The sequence below is a fragment of the Malus domestica genome, chromosome 15 (assembly GCF_042453785.1).
Source record: "Malus domestica chromosome 15, GDT2T_hap1".
NCBI classification, from domain to species: Eukaryota; Viridiplantae; Streptophyta; class Magnoliopsida; order Rosales; family Rosaceae; genus Malus; species Malus domestica.
Genome location: NC_091675.1, coordinates 17122357 through 17144955, shown reverse-complemented (window position 1 = coordinate 17144955; position 22599 = coordinate 17122357). Strand labels below are relative to the sequence as shown.

The following is a 22599-nucleotide window of genomic DNA, read 5'->3' as shown; positions in this document are numbered from 1 at the left end:
ACCTTTTTCGATTGCTAAATCGCCATGGTTTGGGAGGAAAACGACTCGAAAGTGGTTAACTCGAGACTAAGACAAGCACTTTCGAGCAGTTTTCCGGACAAACCATGGCGAGTTAACAGCCAGAAAAGGTACCATTCTCTTTGTATCGTCGAGAAGTATGATTTCGTTTTTGAATCACTTGATTTCGTTAAGTATTGAAGAAGTTATGAACGTTTAAAGTTTGCCTAGTTTCCGGCAAGTTTTCAAGTTTTCACTCGGACTAGTCAACTTTGAGGCTATTTTCTGGCTATCTTTGGCAACCATTGGGCTTCAAAATATATATAATCTTATTCTACACTTTTCTATCTTCATTTTGATATATTATGGGTCAAATTTGGTTAAGAAACGATTGAGTTACGAAGCTTTGAAAATTGCCCAAACTTTCGGCTAAGAGCTCCAGGATACTTAATGGAGTTTTTAACAGAAGGACTAAAATGATGGATGGTGGACAATCTCAGGGACCACTTTTATCGATTTGGAATCTCAAGGACCAAAGTGATGAGTTATGCAAATATCAGGGACCATTTTGGCGATTTAGCCTTCCAGAAATAATTTAGGCTATTTTGGTTCACTTTCAGAAATAATATAGGTTAGTTTGTTGTAATTCAAGAAATAGTGGTTTTGTTATAGTTTAAGAAATAGTGTTTATTTTGCTCTCTTTCATAAACAGTATGAGTTATTTTAGTTCCATAAATAGTGTGAGTTTTTTTGTTGTAGTTCCAGAAACAGTATGAGTTATTTTGGTTCAGAAATAGTGCTAGTTATTTTGCTGTAGTTCTAGAAATAGTATGGGTTATTTTGGTTCACTTTCAAAAATAGTATTAGTTAGCTATAGTTTCATAAGTAGTGTTTATTTTGTTACCTTCTAGACACATTGTGGTTTTTTTTTTATTCATTTCATAAATAGTATAAGTTTATTTGCTATAGTTCCAGAAATAGTGTGCATTATTTTGTTGTAGTTCAAAAAATAGTGTCTTAACTATTTTCATTGTTGCAGATGGAACAACGAAAAATGTTTGGGTGAAGAGTTTCCCTAATTTATATTGTTGCAAAATATCACTGTCGAGTTCTTCAAAAGAGGAGTTAATGAAAATCTTGCAGTCCTCTACCATTACATGAATCTATGCGAGTAATCTAGAGAACAAATGATGCCTAAAGATAAATGAGGACATAGAAATAGAATGGTAATAAACACAAACATCTCTGGTGCTTTGAACGGATTGTGAAGACCATGGGCACTTGGACAAGCTCTCTACAAATGGCTGCAATAGCAATCCAGCAATCCAAAAACATTCGTTACGGTACACATACACTGACATAGAACAAGATACTTGTATTAACCAAGATGGGTGCTCAATTGCTTAATATATATGCATTCTACAAAGGAAATGATATATTTGTAAAAAAAAAAAAAAAAAAAAAAAAAAAAAAAAAAAAAAACGAAAAGGATACTTGTATTATACAACCTGCAAGCATACCTTAATTCTTATTTCATCAACTTGCAAACTTTAAGTAATGGCTCCCCATTTAAAGGATCCAAAATAGTGTTCCATCTATTATAGTGTTCTTCCATTTACCCTGCACTGGAAAAATACAACATTTGTTTTTCAATAGATTTCAATACTTGATTTTCTGTCCTAGTCAGTTTTACGAAAGGTCCATACGCCATTGTATAAAAAGGTAACATAGAAAATACTATATAAAAAAAAAAAAAGTTGATGTAAGGAAATACGCTTAACAAATCAGGTTATAATCGTTCAAGTTTTTAGTCTCTAGTTACACCTCCAAAACCAATTACTGTTCTGAGTGCAGAGCACTTTTCATGGGAACCAATTTCCATTGGCAAATAACCTTCAAAATTTTAATGGTTCACCAGCAGACTATTTTGTTTGCTACTAATTAAATGAAGTATATATCAAATAAGGTTAAAAAACAAAGGCACGAAAAAGTTTAGTTCAATTGCTTTCAACCTTGGGTCTAGGGGTGGGCGCGGTGCGGTTCGGTGCGGTTTCGATTGAAACCACAACCGAAATCGAAACTTTTTGCGGTGCGGTGCGGTGCGGTTTTGAAGCCAAAACCGAAATGAAACCAAACCGTTTGGTTCGGTTCGGTGCGGTTTCAAACGGTTTCGGTTTGGTTTTTGAGAAAAAAATGTACAATTTAAAATATACACATATTTATGCATAAGACGGTCTTATTTTCCTTGTATATTAATTAATGAATATGCAGCAAAATTGCACCAAAAACAGCAACAACAATGCAGCAAAAAACAGCTCCAAAACTGCCAAAAAAATGCAGCCAAACTGCATAAAAAACGCAGAAAAACAGCAGCAAAACAACACCAAAAAACTGTACCAAAACTGCAGCAAAAAACTGCACTGAAACTGCAGCAAAAAACAGCACAAAACTGCACAAAAAACAGCAGCTACACAGCAGCTAAACTGCACCAAAAAACTGCACAAAACTGCAACAACAATGCAGCAAAAAACAGCGCCAAAACTGCCAAAAAAATGCAGCCAAACTGCATAAAAAACACAGAAAAACAACAGAAAACAGCAGCAAGACAACACCAAAAACTACACCAAACCTGCAGCAAAAAACTGAAGGGAAAATCTGCTCACGAGAGTAGAAGGTATAATTGTTGATTGCAAGTAGAAATCCTAGATGCTTTACTGAATGGAACCTCATATGCATACTTCTTGCATTGTTCTAGTGGTAATCTAGTCCCACAAAAAAATCTAGTCCCACAAATATCAAAAGTAAACCTACTTTTTAACGATACGAAAGAAAGCTTGCGTCTCCAACCAACCTACTAAGAAAACCACACAAACTTCACAACAACGACGCTTCCATAATTGCGTTTCAACATTCATTTCTATGGACAGTTCAAGAACTTGAAGAAGTTTTACATCAATCTTACAGGAGAAATCTACACGAGAAGCGACTTTAATTCCCCGACGCTTAAAGGTCTAAGATGAAACACAAATAATTGAGATGATAAATGTCTACATTCTACAGAGGAATACTGCAGCAGTTGTTAGTTGGCAAACAACTTAATGAACAAGGCGATCAATCTTCTGAGTAGCAACAACGAATCAAAGTCTACAGCAAAATTTCCAAAAAGCTGATCCAGATTCAAGGGTGAGCATGAACTAGAATGGAAGAACACAAAAATCCATTTCAAATCTTGATGCAAGAAACACGAAGGAATCAAAGACCTAGACATAACCAAGCACTAAATTAGGATATTCTTGACAGACACAGCCTCGTGGGCAATGCTCATCGCTCCGCCATTCGGATACTCGTTCGGTGCAAATAAATTCAGAAAATGGAAGCAATAAATTCGAAAATGGAAGCAATAAATTCAGAAATTATCTTTCAAGACCCAAACTTCTTTTTAAGACAAATAACTAACAAATAACTAAGAAATTGTCTTACCATATTAGCTGGTAAGCAATGACTCAGTGAGGTCGCAAGGCAAGGCAGAGGCGGAGATGCAGATTGCAGTCAGGCAGTCGCCGATCACTTCCACCGCTTCCAGAGATGCAAGCAGGCAGTCGCTCGCAGAGGCAAACGCAGAGATGCAGATTGCAGAGATGGAAGCAGAAGCAGCCTGGTGATCGCAGAGGATAAACAGAGATGCAGATTGCAGAGATGGAAGCAGAAGCAGTCGCTCGCAGAGGCAGACGCAGAGATCGCAGAGGTGCAAACCCAAAACCGCAAAACCAAATCTATAACCTAGTTGAACTAATTAAAAATTAAAAAGTTTAAAATATAACATTTATTTATTATATGGTGCGGTTTCGGTTTCGGTTTCGGTTTCGGTGCGGTTTTGAAAACCCAAAATCAAAACCAAACCGTTTTGTGTGCCACGGTTCGGTTTTGAAACCGAAACCGTTTCAAAACCGAAACCGTTTCAAAACCGCAAAACCAAACCGTTTGGTGCGGTTTGATTCGATTCGTGTTTCGGTTTCGGTTTTCGGTTTCAAGTGCCCACCCCTACTTGGGTCATTTAATTACGAGAATTAAAGAAAGCACTGCACTAGTCTATAGAAGAAGAAAAGGAAGAAGATTTTAAAAGTAAAGAGTGGTAAAAAGATGATACCCAAACCAATCAAAAAAAGGAAGAAGATTTTAAAAGTAAAGAGTGGTAAAAAGATGATACCCAAACCAATCAAAAAAGTCACTTATTAGTAAAAGTAATAAGTGAAAAGGGTGCGGATGTGAAACCAGCCTTCAATTCTTGAAGGGTTGAAGATACAGGTGGGCAATCGGGTCCGGGACCCGCGGGTCGGGGCGGATCCTTACGGTTCGGGACGGGTACGGGACGGATCCAAAAATTATAAATACAAAAAGGGACGGGGAGGGCCGGTTTTAAAAATTGGAGAAAACGGGCCTCCGACCCGGATCGTTCATTGCCCATCTAAATGAATAACCCTCTATTAGTCTATCTCTCTACCCACCCATTCACTCAACTGTCAAATTCACCCCACCCTCGATCTCTTTGACACCATTCCGAGCCAGCCGCCATCACCATCGTCCTCATCGTCTCCCCTCACCCTCGATCTCTCTGACACCACTCCGAGCCAGCCACCATCACCATCGTCATCGCCGTCTCCCCTCACCCTCGATCTCTCTGACACCACTCCGACTCTCCTCCCTTGATCTATCTGACACCTTACCCTTGCTCTAACCACATTGTCGCGCGGGCTTCCATGGCCTCGCCCCCGCTCAACTCGTATAGCAGTCGTCGACAATGTCGTAAGTCTCTATCTCTCTTCCTCTCTCCCTCCCTCTATGAATTTCCGAAACCGTCGTGGGTTGATTGAATTAAATTTTGTATTTATATTCTCTAAATTTTCAATTTTTTTGTTTTGGGTTTGCAAAGCATGATCAGTGGAATTTAAGGTTTCTGATTTAGGAATTTTGCAGGTTTCTGATTTTGTTTTGATTTGATGTAATTTGTAATGGTAAGGGTGGAGGTATTGGATCCGTGAGGAAGACGACGTATCTAGTTCGATTTGTGTGTCAAGGTCAGCGAGAAATGCTTGAAGACGACGTCTCTGGTTCGATCCGTGAGGAAGACGACGTCTCTGGTTCTCATAGGGATTCAATTTTATTTTATTTTTTGATGAATTCGAAATTGTATTTGAAGATTTTGTATAGGAGATGCTTGATGGAAGTGGTGGGGATCTCGGGGGTTGTGAATGTTAGGGTTAGGGTTTTGCCCTCCAAAAAGGTCACGAATGGGTTATAGGTGTTGGATTTGGCGATGGTGGATACTGGGAAGAATCTGGATAATGAAAATTAGGGGAAAAAAAAGTTTGTACCCGTAGGAACCAGCCCGTTTTATACGGGCCGGGTTAGGTCCGATTCTGAGTTTTAAAATAATAAAATCCGCCCGGGCCCGGCCCGTTGTATTTTCAAGCAGGTCCGGTTCTATCCCTTCAATTTTCGGCCTGGTCCGGCCCGTGCCCACCCCTAGTTGAATAATCAAACATGCAAAAAAGGTCACACAACCAAAATATTTTCTCATAAACTAAACAGTAAGCAGTAACCAGCCTCAAAAAATAAACACAAACACAAACAAACAGACCATGAGCCTTAGATTCTTCATGAGGGCATGCGCCGAAGCTTTCTGCCATGGAAAAACTCCCACTTGGGCTCTTTCTCTGCAAAATTTCAAACAAGAAAATAATCACAACATATATATACACGCACACGCACACGCACATATTGGTAATTCAAGAATTGATTGGTTGAGATCAATCAATCAAGGGAAGGGAGCGTCAAAATTAATCAAAAGGGTAGGGGGCACAATTATGTTGGGGATACGAGAGAAAGATGGAAGGAGATGAAGGATTTGAGGTTTTGGAGGCTATGGCTTGGTTTTGTACCTTTGTTTTTGGATCTGATTATCTCGAGATTTCAGCCATGTTTTCCCTTCGGGTTTGTGCTAGGTGGTTGCATCTCTCTCTCTCTTTTTCGTCATCATCATCTCCTATTGGAACCTGAACCACAAGCGTAAGGAATTCCAGGTCTTTCTCGTTTAGTCCTGATATTGAACAAGAAAAATAAAGGAAGCAGATGGACAAAATCATACAGTTTTGCATGTCGGAGATCGCTTATGATTTTGACGGAGATGTAGACGCCTCAAAATTAAGTTGGGGAGTCGGGTATGTGGTTTTTGCTTAGTGACAAAGCTGCATTGCGAAATTGGAAAGAAAAAACGGAAGGTTTCTAATGTCAGGAAGAAATGGGGGAGACCGAGGATAGCACGGAGATACTAAACAGACAAAGGCTTGCAGTTAGGGGTAAAATTGAAAATTCATTGTTTGGGCCATTTTAATTGGATTAGTTTAGTGTTGGGTTTATTACTTGATTTTTGCTTAAAATCCAAAATTTTTGAGTTCTTATCATTAGTTTTCTTTAAAAAGAATTCGTTAAATTGAGGTCATGTATAACTAATCAAGATATTGGTCTGGTGTTGTTTTGTGTTAGAATATGATCAAACCATAATTCTAAAGGAAGAGATGGTGGTGATAACATTATTTGGGGGTGTTGAACTTATTAAACGTGATGTGGTTTTGATTAACACAATTTATCGATTAGCTAGTTGTATTTCTTTAAAAAATATCGACATTTGAATCGCCCCCTTTACGGCACAACAATAGGATTTCTTGTACTCTAAGCTTCCGATTTCACTTTTTATTTCTCATTGCACTGAGTAACATGCCCAAATTTTTTATTGGTTTTTGCGTTTGACTTGATGTTGGAAGCTTGGGGCCAAAGAAACAAGTCCTAGGTAGAAATGGAAATGAATAACAATGATAATTTTGTAGGACGAGGATCCTCTCCGAATCCTCTTTGTGGGGATTCTAGGGATCCTCACATCCTTGTCATTCATTGTATATCATGCGATCAATTTTCGTCAGGTACTATTTATGTTTAATTTTAAATAAAAAAGGTTAAATGATTTCTAACCATACCATATACGATGAATGACTAAGATGTGAGGATCCCTAGGATCCCCACAATATGGATCCGGATGGGATCCAATTCCAATTTTGTAGACCTTTTTACAGATGACATGTCTTTGTGTACAACAACAAAAACCAAAAAAAAACAAAAAAGATCCAATGAGAAGAAATTAATTAACTAAAATACAAGGGTAGTACTTATAAACCTAACACAAAACATAAACCATAACTAAACAGAGCAAAAGCAAACAAGAAGAAGATGAAACTAAAGTCTTGCCATCTCCACGGACCCCTCAAATTAACTTTCTCAAAATCCGACTGCAGCTTGAAAATCTCATAAGGTTGATCCCGTAGCCGAGCCACCTTACAGCTAGAATCCTGAAAGTTGTAAAAGATAACTTTGTAGAACCCTTTCATCAGTGCAATATCACTGTTGTAAAGTGCTTCAGGAAAAGGAGCACAATAGCCCTCCAAATCTTCAAGAACTTCAAGATCAATGTTCAATGCTTGTCTCTTGCTCCATACTTTTTTATCATGATCTTCCATTACCCATAACTTCATGAACGTCTCTCTTCTATCAAAATAAATCAAACCAAGATGACCTTGGTACTCCACGAGTTGGTTAAAATTGAAACAGTCACTATCACGTACCGGCTGCGGTAAATCAAATATTTCCCATCTATCTTCGTTATCTCCGTAATAAAAAGCGAATACTTGGTTGTTTGTTAGAAGCCAGTAGCACGCGCCGCATGCTGTTACACAAGGCCGGTGAAAACCGAAGAAAACACAATAGGGTAAACTAGTAACATCCTTCAGTTTCTTCCATGCCCAAGTGTTTGAATCAAACACCTCGCACATTAGGTTGTTGTAGCTTTTTAGTTTATGATGAGGCTTGTAGACGGAGATTGGAGTTTTGGGATCTGAGAACCGAATAATCTTGTACCTTAAGGGTTTCGAGCTCAACACAACCATAGCAGTTATTCTGTTAAAGTACCTAGTTTTTGGATTGGGTAATATCTCATATTGTAGAGTAGTCGGCTTGCACACAAAATAATCAGGTGCCACGGAGGAGGGTCTAGGGTTTTGGCTCACGCAAAACACTAGGCCATGAGTACTACTGACAGCTTTGATCTTGACAGGAACAGGCAAGAAGTTTAGTAGCGATGAAAGTATCAAAGTCTTGTTGGACTTACTATCAATAGACGCCAAGGTTGATGAATATTTGTTCGGAATTAAAAGCCCAGAAACTGTGCCGCTCCTCTTACAAAACAAATGCCAGAACCATGAGTCATATGTGATGTGATTCCAGTCCTTCGAAACCAGCCTACAACGGCCTAGACTATAGAGTGATTTGATTCGCGTTAAAATCTGATCAAACAATATTTCAGAAGGAAGAGATGGTGGTGAAGCCATTAGAGCTCGTTAAAGAAAGACGATACCAAATACAATGGGATATTCTTCGGAGATACGAACTCAGGATACCTTCGAGGTTTTTTTTCCTTTCACATTATGAGGTCAAGAGGTTTAAATAGCACGATGCACTAGAGGAATCTTGGAGACCAATTAATCATATCCCATCCGTATTAGGTTTCTTGTATTTCAAGCTTCCCATGGCTGTATTAATTAACGTTGGACTAATAATTGCTTCATCGAGTCCCTATGCAGATCGGTTTTGAACTAGAATCTCCAGTGGTGCTATGACTTATTTGGCTATATACCATAATGTAGAAATTTCAAGTAAATTTCAATTCAAATTGATTTACTCACCCCGCTCTTTATCACTACAAAGCGGCGGAAGCCGTCTTTCATAGTTGAAATTGAAAACTTGAAAGGAGTACTTTTTGTGCATAGATTTGGGAATAAAAGAAGAGTGCGATATGCCCACTATATAGTTTTATTTCCTCACCCAGTTTTTAACAAAAATTTTAATACTAAATTTACCTTATGTAAAAAGACTTCAAAAGTCTAGTTAAAAATTAATCCTCTTATATATTTTTGGATTAAATACCTAGAATCCCTCAACCTTTTAGTGTTATTCCAAATTGGTCTCAACCTTTTTAAACATTCCAAACAAGTATCTAACCCGATGAAAATGTCACATTTGTTAAGCCCCAGTTAAATTTCATTTAAATTAACTAAGGCTTACTTTGTCTTCAAAATCATTAGAAGGTCATGGAAGCATGATCTCTACCAACTAATGTTCACCACCACCCCATCAAGCCATCACCTCCAAACTCAATGCACAATACCAACTCCACCCTACAACTCAAGCCGCCAACATCGAGGAAAAGGTCATGAAGGTTGCTGACATGGTATGGACTGCTAGGATGCAGCCACCACCATCTTCACCACCTACAAAGAAGAACTAGAAACTTTATGAGCCGATAATCGACAAATGAGGAAATCACATGAGTAGAAACAAGCTCCTTGAAACTCTATTTGAATTCTTAACCCTCTTCTTTAGAAAATTGCCCTCCTGATGTAATTTCAATTTGGGTCCATTTTCAATTATTGAATTCCCGTTTGATCATTAGGTTCCATATTATATAATCTATGTTTGAAGTTTAGATTTTGAGGCAACTAATATTAATGTTGAACATGACATACCAGTTGGTGGATTTTTTTTTTTTTTTGAACAAACGAAATTATATACACTAATGGGGAGGGGGTGGGCTTGGCCTTACAATGTGCTAGCAATCATGTGGTTCAAATTCACCTTTGGCGAGAGTCGAACCTAAACCTCTCACTTACAAGTGAAAAAGAATATCATTGAACCGTAGTACTAAGTGGCCCTAGTTGGTGGGTTTTGAATATAAAGGTTGTGATGGGGTTTTGGTGGTCATAGGTTGAGCTTGGAGGTGGCGGGGGCTTGATATTTTCCGATCTTCATATTTGTTTTCCATTTTATTTGTGAATTTGTTTATTTAATTTTCACTCTTCATGTCTTTTTAGAAGTTACTTTTATTATTACTTTAGTGTTCATATAAACTAAAAAGTGGGACCTATTGTTGTCACATGTACATTTAATGGAAAAATTAATTGGGGTTTAACGGATGTGACATTTTTAATAGGTTGGGCACTTTTTTTTAATGTTTAAAAAGATTGAGATCAATTTGAAATGACGCTAAAAGTTGGGGGGTTTAAGTTACTTAATCCTTTATATTTATAAGGAGATTCAATACACTGAAATCTTTGAAAAAATTAGCCTTCTATAGCCTTCTTCCTCTGATTTTATTCTCTTATATAGATAAGTCCTCGAGTGGAAAGGAATTAATCCTTTCCTTATTAAGTTTCTTTTACTTCAAACTTTTGGTTTTGCCCTAGCCAGATAGGAAAACTTAGCTTTTGGCTTTTGGTTTTACTTCAAGCTTTTGGTTTAATTCCGGTTGGGGTTTGGACTACAATCTCCAATCAATGAAATAATTATTTGACCAGGGAACGGGAGAATTCCGACTACTGCTGGCAGGCCAGCCGATCTGTGAGCACCGTGAGAACTGGATTCAGTTGTTAGAATGTTAATTTGTTAAGCTTTTTAGAATTTTTCTACTAAATAATGATATCATATTTGAAATATTTCAAATTTCTTTGTTGTAGCATTTGCCTCTGCGCAAGAGAGTTGTAAAATTAGAATGATACCATATGATGCTTAGTTTCCATTGTCACCTGAAGAGCTCTGGCTTAAAACCCTTAATCATTAAGACAGATGCTAAATCATCCAAACCAGCCACTACTTTGTTATAACAGTAAACAGTTAGTTGTGGTAATTGTGTAATTAGTTGTAGAAGTTAAGGGTATTAGTGTAATAAGCTTGTGGCTATATATATCTTCTTGTAATGTCATAATTATTCAATTAATAAAAATCAATCTTTACAAAGAGAATCTCAGTTTCTATATGGTATCACGCTATCTGCCTCAAGGCGTTGATCCTCTTCCACTTACCGCTTCAAGTTCTTGATCGATTTCTTCATTTCTCGATCGGTTTTTGTCTTCGATTCGTGATTATTCTTCTCTTATCTCGAATATTGCCTTTGTATGTCATGGCCTCCCCCTCTGAATCATCATCTCCGATGAACTCACCGCCATTACCAAACCCTAATTCCTCTGGAAATTATCAACCTTAGAATTCATATATGTCTCTTACGATCCAGAATATCGGCAGCATGGTGCCAATCAAATTTAAGCGCAACAATTATCTACCATGGCGTGCGTTGTTTGCTCCAATCATGCGCAGATACAAGCTTCTTGGCCTTATTGATGGCATCGAGCCATGTCTTGCTCCACTTCTCCCTGATCGATCTCTAAATCCAGCTTTTGAGCGGTGGTTTGAAAAAGATCAAAATCTTTTGAATGGCAGAATTCGACGCTCTTTGAAAACCTAATTCCTTTCACGGTCGCTGTATCCACATCTCGAGAACTATGTCAGAAACTTGAACAATGTTTTGGTGGAGTCTCTAATGCTTATATCAATCAACTCCGTTCTCGTCTTTAGTCAATTCAGAAAGGCTCTCAATCAATCTCGAAATATTTTCAACAAATTAAGGAAATTTCGGATTCTCTTACTGCTGCTGGTGCAACCATTTCAGATCATGGCCTAATTGCAGCAACACTTCATGATTTACTTGATGAATTCGAGTCGTTTATTGACTTAATCATGCTTCGATTGTCTTCTATTTCTCTTGAGGAATTGCATGGTCTGCTGCTCACCAAAGAAATTTCCAAGGCTTATCGCAAGCAAACAACTTCTTCCTCTGTCACTAAGCCATTCCAGGCCTTTTCTGTTCAGTCTCAGGCACCATTATTGCCAACGCCTCCTCCACAGGCCTTTGTTGCGTGCAATCAGCCACTTCAGTCTTCCTTTCATTATAATTGTAATCGAGGGAGACATAATTGCAATTTCAACAGAGGGAATCACAATTACAGTACCAATTATGTCAATTTCAATGGGCATTATCATGGAAATCAGAATCGTTCTACTTATCAAGGCTCCAAGTCTAACTATCAAGGTTCTTCATCTTCATCTGATAGCAAGAATACATGTCAAATTTGTGGTTCTACTAGCCACGAAACCATTGACTGCTTTAATAGGATGAATCCTAAGATATCTGGAAAGGTACCACCAGCCAAACTTGATGCTTTGTGTGCTCATTACTCATCCAAACCCTCTTCATCTTGGTTACTGGACTCTAAAGTTACCTCACATATCACAAATGACATTGCCAATCTCTTAGTCTCATCTCCCTACACTGGTGAAGACAAAGTCTACATAGGAGATGGTAAAGGTCTGTCTATCCATAATATTGATTCATCTTCTTTAAATACATCTCGTACTCCTTTTAAGTTGAGCAATGTATTGCATGTCCCTCGTATGAAACACGAGTTATTGTCCGCTTATCAATTTCTGAAAGACAATAATTGTTCTTTGACACTTGACCCTAATGGATCCACTGTAAATGATCGTGTTTCGGGGAAGACGCTTTTGCGAGGACGAGTTAAAGATGGATTTTATCCACTTCAAGGATCCAGTCACCACACTACTTCATCACCATCAGCTCTAATAAGTGTCAAAGCTCTTGTGAAAGTTTGGCATCGAAGATTGGGTCATCCATCTTCTTCTCTCTTTTGAAAGGTTATTTTCAGCAATAAACTTGCAATGCAAGGCAAGGCTACTGTTGATTTTTTTTTGTCCCGATTATGCTCTAGCTAAAAACCATAAACTTCCATTTGGATCTGCTAGCTCTACAACTACTCACAGCGTACAATTGTTTCATTGTGATCTTTGGGGTCCTGCCTCCATTACTTCACCTGGTGGTTTCAAATACTACTTGTTGTTAGTTGATGATTACAGTAGATATAGTTGGCTATTTCCATTAAAGGCAAAGTCTAATGCATATTCTACTTTTGTTGTATTTAAACATTAAGTAGAAAATTTACTTAGAAATAAAATCAAGATTGTGCGTTCAAATTCAGAGGGTGAATTCATTGGTACTATGTTCAAGTCTTTTCTTCATAATCATGGTATTCTTCATCAATTAATTTGTCCACACATTCTTGAACATAATAGTTGTGCTGCAAGCAAGCATAGACACCTTGTGGAGACTGCCAGAACCTTACTTATTGCTTCTAATGTTCCACATCTCTATTGGGTGAAGGCTTTCTCTACTACTGTATATCTCATTAACAGGTTGCCAATCTCTCGGATATCTAAGTCTCCTTGATAATTGCTTTTTCACAAGCCACCAAACTATTCTAGACTCAAAGTCTTTGGATGCAGTTGTTTCCCATGGCTCAAGCCATATATTCATTCAAAGTTGGATGCAAAGAGCAAAAGCTGTGCCTTTTTGGGTATAGTTTACAACACAAGGGTTATAAATGTCTTGACCCAATAACTAACATAATTTATATTTCAAGCCATGTGCAGTTTGATGAAACTACATATCCTTTTCAATCCTTTACTAAAGGCACTACTTCATTTCCAGAATTAGCTTCATCTACCATGGATCTTCAGTTTTCTGTTCCCATTTTGAGATCAAATTTTGGGTCTATCTCTTCAATTTCTCTTATTGAGAATACTCAAAGTTCTGATTCTACAAGTTCTGTACCACATTCAGGTTCTGTGACCATCACAGCACCACTTTCTTCAAATGACACATCTATAACAATGCTCTTGGTAATACTCATCCCATGATCACTCGTTCCAAAGCTGGAATACATAAGCCCAAAGTGTATGTAGCTACCAAGCATCCACTTCCATTAGACATTGATTTTGTACCAACTACATACTTACAAGCATCTAAACATGCTAACTGGAGATCTGCCATGTAAGATGAATTTAATGCCTTGCAATCAACAGGTACTTGGACCTTAGTTCCTACATTTTCTTCCCAAAATGTTGTTGGTTGCAAGTGGGTCTTCAGAATAAAGAAAAAGCCAGATGGTACTGTTGAGAGATTTAAAGCTCGTTTGGTAGCAAAGGGTTATCACCAGTAAGAAGGCATTAATTTTCAAGAGACTTTTAATCCTGTTTCTAAACTAGTCACCATTATAGTACTTTTATCACTTGCAGTGCAGTTTAATTGGTTTTTAAACCAATTAGACATAAGTAATGCTTTTCTTCATGGGGATTTAAAAGAATATGTGTATATGTAGCAGCCTCCGGGTTTCACTGATCCCAGTATACCAAATCATGTCTGCAAATTAAGGAAATCTCTATATGGTCTTAAACAGGCACCACGAGCTTGGTTTGACAAACTTTTTCAAGCTTTTCTTCAATTTGGATTTGTGCAGTCTTCCTCAGATGCCCCATTGTTTGTTTTCAAAGGTCCATCTCTAGTCATGGTACTAGTCTATATTGATGACATCTTAGTCACAACTGGCCCTAATCCTTCTTTATGCACTCTGTTCATCCACAAGCTTAGTGTTATTTTTCCAGTCAAAGATTTGGGTCCATTGCACTACTTTTTGGGATTATAAGTTCAATGGTCTTCTACAGGCATCTTCCTTCATCAAACTAAGTACTTACTAGATCTTCTTAGATAAACCAATATGGATGGTGCCAAGCCTTGTTGTACTCCACTTGGCTCTCAGAAACTTGATCACACATGCCCTCTTCTATCCAATCCAACCAAGTATAGGTCCATTGTTGGTGGTTTACAATATTTAAAATGGACACGCCTAGATCTTTCCTTTGTAGTTAATCAAATTTGCCAGTTCATGCATGCTCCTCTAGAACAATATATGCAGGCTGCAAAAAAGGTTCTTCGATATATCAAAGGCGCTGTTTCTGAAGGACTTTGGTTTAAAAAGGGCGCTACCAAACTGACTGCCTTCTTTGATACTGACTGGGCCAGATGTACCTTTGATCTATGTTCCACCAATGGTTATTGTGTCTTTTTGGGATCCAATCTTATCAGTTGGAGTGCCAAGCAACAATCCACTGTTACACAATCATTCACTGAAGCTTAATATCATTCTCTAACACACACAGCTGCTGAACGTACTTGGATCTGCAAAACAAATCGTGACATTGGTTTCCCACTCTCTCAGGTTCCTACCCTATGGTGTGACAACATTTCGGCCATCTCTCTTGCTTCCAATTCGGTGTTTCATGCCAAAACCAAACATGTTGAAATCGACTATCATTACATCAGGGAGTTGATATTGGCTCATCTCATCAAAGTTCAATTTGTTTACAGTCAAGATCAATTGGTTGACATTCATACTAAATCTCTATCTAAAGGTCGATTTAGCTATCTCAAGTCCAAGCTTCCTCTTGGTTCAACAGTTGATCCCAAGCTCAGCTTGAGGGGGTGTATTAAGACAGATGCTAAATCATCCAAACCAGCCACTAGTTTGTTATAATAGTAAACAGTTAGTTGTGGTAATTTTTAATTAGTTGTAGAAGTTAAAGGTACTAGTGTAATAAGCTTGTGGCTATATCTATCTTCTTGTACTATCATAATTATTCAATCAATGAAAATCAATCGTTACAAAGAATCTCAATTTCTATATTAATTTCTCTTTGAGATTAGGCTTTCAGGGGCTTAGTGTGTGTAAGTAAAAATTATGAACAAAATGAACATTGACAACAAAGTTCTATTGATAAAGCATTCAACAAGAAGTTTATAAACCTATGAAATAACAACACAAATAACAAAACAAACTAAATGTAAATATAAAGAAGATGAAACTAAAATCTTGCCAGCTCCATCTACGTACAGGTACCCCTCAAATGAACTCTCTCAGAATCCGATTGCAGTTTGAAAACTTCACTAGGATCAAACCCTAATCTCACTACATTAGAACTAGAATCTCGAAAATTGTAAAATATGAGTTTTTCGTGCCCTTTCAGAAGTGCAATATCACTGCTGCAAAATGCAACAGGGGGAGGACAATAGCCCTCCACTTCTTTAAGCCCTTCCATGCTCAATCTCCGTATCTTTCTCCATACTTTTTTTTCATGATCTTCCATAACCCACAGGTCCATGGAATCCCTATAGATTGAAATCAATCCAAGCCGGCCTTGGTACTCCACGAGTCGATTGTAACTTAAACCCTCACAATCCCTCACCGGCTGTGGTAAATCAAATCGTTCCCAACTCTCTTTATCATCTTCATAATGAAAAGCAAATATTTTGTTGTCCGCTAATCGCCAATAGAATCCACCACATACTGATATGTAGCGCCGGTTAAAGCCGTATAAACAAACAGAATAAGGTAAGCTTACATCCTTCAACTGCCTCCACGCCCAAGTGTTTCAATCAAACACCTCAAATCTCCACTTGAAGTACTGTGTTGACTTGGCCTTGGAGAAGGGATACTGGGCTCTTGAAATCTGAATAATCTTGTACCTTAGAGGCTTTGAACTTAACACAACTATGGCAGTCGTCGAAGTGAAATACCTGTTCTTTGGATTCGGTAACTTTTCCCATTGTCTAGTGGTAGGTTTGCAGACAAAAAGTTGGTAATTATTTTCGCTCATACAAAACACTAGACCTTGACGACTCACAGCTTCAATGCGCACTGGGACAGGCATGAAGTCCATAACTGAGTGTGTCAAATTTTTGTTTGCCTTATTATCAACAGACACGAACGTTTGTAAAGTTTTCCCATATTTGACCCGATTCTCGACTAGAAACCCCGAAACTGTGCTACTTCTCTCGCAAAGAAATTGCCAGAACCTTGAGTCATACGTGATGTGATTCCACTCCTTTGAAACCAGCCTACACCGGCCTAGACTTTCGAGCGATGTTCGTGTTAGAATCTGATCAAACCATATTTCTGAAGGAAGGGATGGTAGTGATGACGAGGCCATTAAATCGACTGAATGGGATTTGGATTCGGATTCGGGTTCGGGTTCGGGTTCTCTACTGATATTTTTGGCGTCCATCTTATCCATTGTGTGTGATGTGTTGTTAGTTAGCACAATGCAGTAGACAAGATCTTGGATCCCTGCAATTTATTGACTATTCGTTTGATAATGCTGGAGACTTGGGGCCAAGGCAATTGCTTGAAATACTCACAAGGGGAGAATGTATTTACCAGTTGAATTTAGGAGAGTAAGAAGAAGTTAATCGCATGTCCTCTTCCTATAAATTAAAATTAAATTGTAAAGAAAAAAAGTATTCCCATTCCTGATTTCCATAGGTTTACTAAAACTTGCACGTATCTGAGAAGGGATGCATGGCCAGAGGCCAAGGTCCATAAAAATTAGGTTCCAACACTACAACAAAAATGGCCTCTGTGCACAATAAATTATATGTGCCCTTTGAGGCAAAAAAACACCAACAATTGTGCTCATAGACCAATAGCAACAGTGCAGCAACTAAATTTGTATATGTGCCCTCTATGAGCGTCACCATTGCTAAAAGGGCACAATACACTATTTGGTGCTCAAAGAGGCAGGCACAAATAGTGGACTATTTGTGCCTGTTTTTGACAACTTTATCAGAAGACCTTTTCCAGCCATATTGACACTTATATTATAATTGTGCCAACAAGAATTAAATATAAAAAAAATCAAAATTTAAAAAACTGAAACTAAATTGAGAAAATGCAAAAATTTAAATTTTCATAAAATGAAAACAGCCTACAACCATGAAACGGTAAGTAAGCACAAACCATGTTAAGCACCATGTAAGCACATATCAAGAAAATTCCAAACTTTAGAAAGCTACAAAAAGATAGTGTAAGATCTTTAATTTGGGAACTCAACATAACAAAGTTAAATATAATTGAGGACATAAAGATATGCAGAGATGTACTTACACTGAGAGAGCAGAGCAGTTAGAGACCTGCACTTTACATATCAAATCTCCTCTTCTTAGAATTAACATGCATTGTACCCTCAAAAATGTTAAAACTACATATTCAAAAATAGAATAAAACAAATTTGGAATTTGGATTACAAAAATCATAAACGCTTAACCCATCTTCCTTTCAAAGTTCTACAAATTTATCATAGACCCTGCTTCCTATAACACCACAAACACGCCAAATAAGTACTTTACTTAAAAATTCAAAATTCAATTCTCATCATTATTTGTTTAACTCATTAAAAATAAAACTCAAATTAAGGAAACAAATGAATAGACCTGATATCAACACCCTTAGCAAGAGTAAGGTAATAGGAATTTCATAAATCACAACAATGAATTGTAGCTGGATTCTTAACAGTTGCTAAATACTAGCTTTCTTACAGTTTACATACAGTTTGCCAAAGCTGAAAGCTAGTTAGAAATTAACAGCATCATATCAAGCAATTTGACGAGAGCATACAAAAACTAGTTGGAAATAAAATTAACTATAAAGGCAAGATTAGGAGAAAATTTGGAAGAGACTTGAACAAATAAATCATTTGCCACTTCCAGTACCAGAGCAATTTGACAACAACATATCAAAGTACTACCAGTGCCAGTTCATTTGATAGAGATGGAAGAGGAAGCAAGAAGGGGCTGGGAGGGTAATGCAGGACTTATGGGTGTTGCAGAAGCTACAGAGACAGAGAAAAGGAAGGAGGAAGCAGATCAAGCCCGAAGTTCCGAACGAGATAAAGAAAGTATCATATATGTCTGGTAATCCCATTCGTTTATAGCAGACTTATTTACCATATTTACTTTGACACAATCAATCAAAATGAAGAGGTTCAGTTCACAGTTAATAAGTTATGCATCAAACTGCACACAGAAGGAAACAAAGAATAAAGCTGGATGTCATGCCACATTGCCCCTAAGAAAACAATGTTATATATTTGAAAGAAAATGGATGAACTGTAAAGTGACTATAACTTACAGAACAATATCCATATGCCGAGGAGCATAATATCCACCGCCTAATCCAAGAAGAACTTTATTCTTATCCTTCTCCCTAGAGCGCCAATAATATAGAAAATTTAGTTAGAGAAGCATCAAACTTTGGTTAAAATTGCAAACAAAGACATGAGCTTTTCATGAAAATCAATATACCCGTTCCAGTTTCCAACAGCAGCTCCCCCTCCAAGCCCAAGTCCTTCCCAAACTAACTGCAAGCACAGAAACTGCCACAAATTTATTCTCATAAGTTGTTTGTTCTGTTAAACTTTATAAGCTCAGGGAAAACCAGAAACATTACGAAGAGAGGAAAAGTTTTATAAAAAAAAACCAACAGTAAGACGTATCAATGACTTGCTCAAATGATTGAAATTGGTAGTTGTCTACTTAACTAGAGCCATAACTTGTGCTGCATCTTGCCTCTTCCAGTACTCATCTGTGCTGCCTATATCAACCAAGTAACATCAAAAAACAATAAACCCTCAAATGCATAGTCAAAAATACGAAAAACCATGTCACATATAGAAGCTTCAGACTGAATAACAGCTTTCCAAAGCCAAATATACCATTGGCTAATACATTAATTAGTACATATACAACTCAATATTTGTTAATTCATAAAAATAGCCAATCACCTTCTAGTCTAAACCTATTCGAAGTGGCAGCAGGTCACTTTCCATTCAAAGCAAAAATGGGTCTGTTTGAATCTGAACCAGATTAAATCCCCTTTTGATTATAACCCAAAAGAGAAAAAAGCTCAGTTCCCTTGTATTTCAAACGAACCCTAACCCTGATCCTAAAATTAATCACAAATTATTTACTTAACCAATACAACAACAACAACAACAAAGCATTTTCCCACTAAGTGGGGTCGGCTATATGAATCCTAGAACGCCATTGCGCTCGGTTTTGTGTCATGTCCTCCGTTAGATCCAAGTAATCAAGTCTTTTCCTAGGGTCTCTTCCAAAGTTTTCCTAGGTCTTCCTCTACCCCTTCGATCCTGAACTTCTGTCCCGTAGTCACATTTTCGAACCGGAGCGTCAGTGGGCCTTCTTTGCACATGTCCAAACCACCGAAACCGATTTTCTCTCATATTTCCTTCAATTTTGGCTACTCCTACTTTACCTTGGATATCCTCATTCCCAATCTTATCCTTTCTCGTGTGCCCATACATCCCACGAAGCATCCTCATCTCCGCTACACCCATTTTGTGTACGTGTTGATGCTTCACCGCCCAACATTATGTGCCATACAACATCGTTGGCCTTATTGCCGTCCTATAAAATTTTCCCTTGAGCTTCAGTGGCCTACGACGATCACACAACACGCCGGATACACTCTTACACTTCATCCATCCAACTTGTATTCTATGGTTGAGATCTCCATCTAATTCTCCGTTCTCTTGCAAGATAGATCCTAGGTAGCGAAAACGGTCACTTTTTGTGATCTTCGCTAGATTGCTCCGATCATTAGTGTGGATAAGTATATAAATGGATAGAGATAGGAAAGCAAACACAAGATGTACGTGATTCACCCAGATTGGCTACGTCCACGGAATAGAGGAGTTCTCATTAATTGTGAAGGGTTTACACAAGTACATAGGTTCAAGCTCTCCTTTAGGGAGTACAAGTGAATGATTTAGTACAAATGACATTAGGAAATATTGTGGGAGAATGATCTCGTAACCACGAAACTTCTAAGTCCCGGAGTGTGGTATCGGCTTGACTTTCCTTATCTGTCTCATAGGTAGATGTGGAATCTTCTCTGGAAGTACTCTTCCTCCATCCAGGGGTGGTATCTGTAACTGGTGGAGATGCACAAGGTAATGTATCAATGTCACTTGAAGCTTACTTGTAGTTTCAGGCTTGGTCAAGCGCGATACAAACCATGTAGTAGGAGTCCCCCAAGTCACCGAGCTAGGGGGTCTGCTGAAAGAGGTAACAGACAAGGTAAGCAATCAGAGCTCCGGCTGATTGTTCACATTCTCCCTATCTTGCAGGCAGCATGAAGGATAAAGAGAAGAAAAATGAGAAGAGATGATATGGGATACTTTTGCTTTTGAAGAAGTAACTTTCCACAGGCTTATTCTTGAACTGGGCTGGAGGGTTTTCTGGTTTCCTCCAAAGTATAAGGCCGACTGAAGAATTTGAGGGTCAAAACAAGTCCATCAAATCTAGAGTACGTTCGACCCTGCTGATATGGGATACTTTTGCTTTTGACAGAGTAGTGGATGTATCGGCACGTGTGCTGTTACGCTTGTCTCCACATGCTTCCTTGTATCCTTCTCACTTGCCCTATCTGTTCCTCAGGCAGATGCGGTATCTTCCTTGGAAGCATAAGATGTTGAAGATGAGTACTCGAGAGCAATGTCAGGGTAAGGGGTTCCAGGCAGTCAGTTCCTGGCTGGAAGCTTGATTCCAAGTGCTGACTGATTGCTCTCTTTCTCCTTGTCTTGCAGGTAAGAACAAGGCCAAAGGAAAAGACAGGGAAAAAGCATGATATGGGATACTCTTGCTTTTAACCCTGATGATATGAGATATTCTTGCTCTAGTATAGCTTGTTTACAGAGGTATTATCGGGGGGAAAGAGAGCTGAATATTTCGAAAGGCTTCGTTGGGAGTGCCCTCTCAGATAAGAGGAAGGGTTGAGCATTTTTGTAGGTCTGCCTGTCCGTTGGGGATGGAGGTCGACATATATAGGAGTCTCCCTAACATCAAGTAATAATGCTATTCCTTTACCCTGCTTGGTCATAGCACGGTAGTGGGAGCTGCCAGCTTCACAAGTTTTAACTCTGTCAGAGCACTTTGAAAAAGTGGTCTGTGGTATCTGGAAAGCTGATGTTGCGTGTGAAGATTACAAACAAGCTTTATCCAAGGAGATCCGGCTCTTGAAGTTGGGAAAGTGGTGCCTCTTCGGTTTTCGAACAAGCAATCCTGTCGGGGATCTGGCTCTCGAGATTCGGAGAACGATGCCTCTTCGATTTTTGAGAAAGCAATCATGCTGGGGGTCTGGCTCTCGAGATTCGGAGAGCGGTGTCTTCGATTTTTGAGAAAGTAATCATGTTGAGAGTTGGGAGTGTTTTCTCGAATATGAGTAAAGGTTGGGCATGTTTGCTAGTCTACCTTGCCACGAAGCACAGAGGTTGACACACAGGGACTTTCCAATTATCCAGCAGTGGTACTGTTCCTTTACCCTCGCTTCGATTTTTGAGAAAGTAATCATGTTAGGAGTCTGGCTCTCGAGATTCGGAGGGCGGTGCCTCTTCGATTTTGGAGCAAGCAATCTTGTTGGGGGTGTTTTCTCGAATGTGAGTAAAGGTTGGGCATGTTTGCTAGTCTACCTTGCCACGAAGCACAGAGGATGACACACAGGGACTTTCAAATTATCCAGCAGTGGTACTGTTCCTTTACCCTTGTGGGTAATAATATGGTAGCTAGGCCGTCAAAATTTATGTGTCTAGACTTTGTTAGTGTTGTTTCTTTGCTATTCTTTTACTCTTCTTGGTCAGAGCGATGTAGTGAGAGTTGCAAGCTTCACGTGTCTCGACTTTGTCAGAGAACTTTGGCAAAGTTATATGTGGTACCCATGAGCTACTGTTGCGTGTGGGAAGTGGGTGATTGAACAGTACGATTCATGTGCTTTCTACTTCGCCAGAAATCTTCGACAGAATGCCCATAATTTCCGCAAAGCTGAGTGTGCGTGTGACAGGTGCTGACAAGGCTGGAAAAGTAGTCTCAACTTTGTCAGAGGACTTTGGCAAAGTTATATGTGGTAC

The 22599-nt window shown here is 38.5% G+C and overlaps 1 protein-coding gene and 3 long non-coding RNA genes across 6 annotated transcripts; 1 reads left to right on the top strand and 3 right to left on the bottom strand.

The window, feature by feature from the left end:
* Positions 1 to 1054: 1054 nt before the first annotated feature.
* On the bottom strand, positions 1055 to 3799 carry LOC103432263 (uncharacterized). Of its 2 annotated transcripts, none has more exons than XR_003769618.2 (3): positions 3478 to 3799; positions 1518 to 1622; positions 1055 to 1351 (listed from the first exon to the last, which is right to left on the bottom strand). It is a non-coding gene; the product is annotated as an uncharacterized lncRNA (long non-coding RNA). The 2 variants fall into 2 exon arrangements; XR_003769619.2 differs by having other exon boundaries at positions 1055 to 1301.
* A 541-nt stretch (positions 3800 to 4340) lies between these two features.
* On the top strand, positions 4341 to 5466 carry LOC103400857 (uncharacterized). Of its 2 annotated transcripts, none has more exons than XR_523807.4 (2): positions 4341 to 4800; positions 5015 to 5466. It is a non-coding gene; the product is annotated as an uncharacterized lncRNA (long non-coding RNA). The 2 variants fall into 2 exon arrangements; XR_523806.4 differs by having other exon boundaries at positions 4972 to 5466.
* A 1751-nt stretch (positions 5467 to 7217) lies between these two features.
* LOC103400884 (F-box protein At5g49610-like) lies at positions 7218 to 8432 on the bottom strand. The gene has a single exon (XM_008339565.1). The coding sequence runs from the start codon at positions 8430 to 8432 to the stop codon at positions 7218 to 7220; it is 1215 nt and encodes a 404-aa protein (XP_008337787.1).
* A 10369-nt stretch (positions 8433 to 18801) lies between these two features.
* Positions 18802 to 19330, bottom strand: LOC103400856 (uncharacterized). Its single transcript, XR_523805.4, has 3 exons — positions 19216 to 19330; positions 18980 to 19035; positions 18802 to 18881 (listed from the first exon to the last, which is right to left on the bottom strand). It is a non-coding gene; the product is annotated as an uncharacterized lncRNA (long non-coding RNA).
* Between the last annotated feature and the right edge of the window lie 3269 nt (positions 19331 to 22599).

What these genes read in the sequence shown, in the direction of transcription:
- LOC103400884 (XM_008339565.1), bottom strand. Translation starts at nt 8,432, where the DNA reads ATGGCTTCACCACCATCTCTTCCTTCTGAAATATTGTTTGATCAGATT.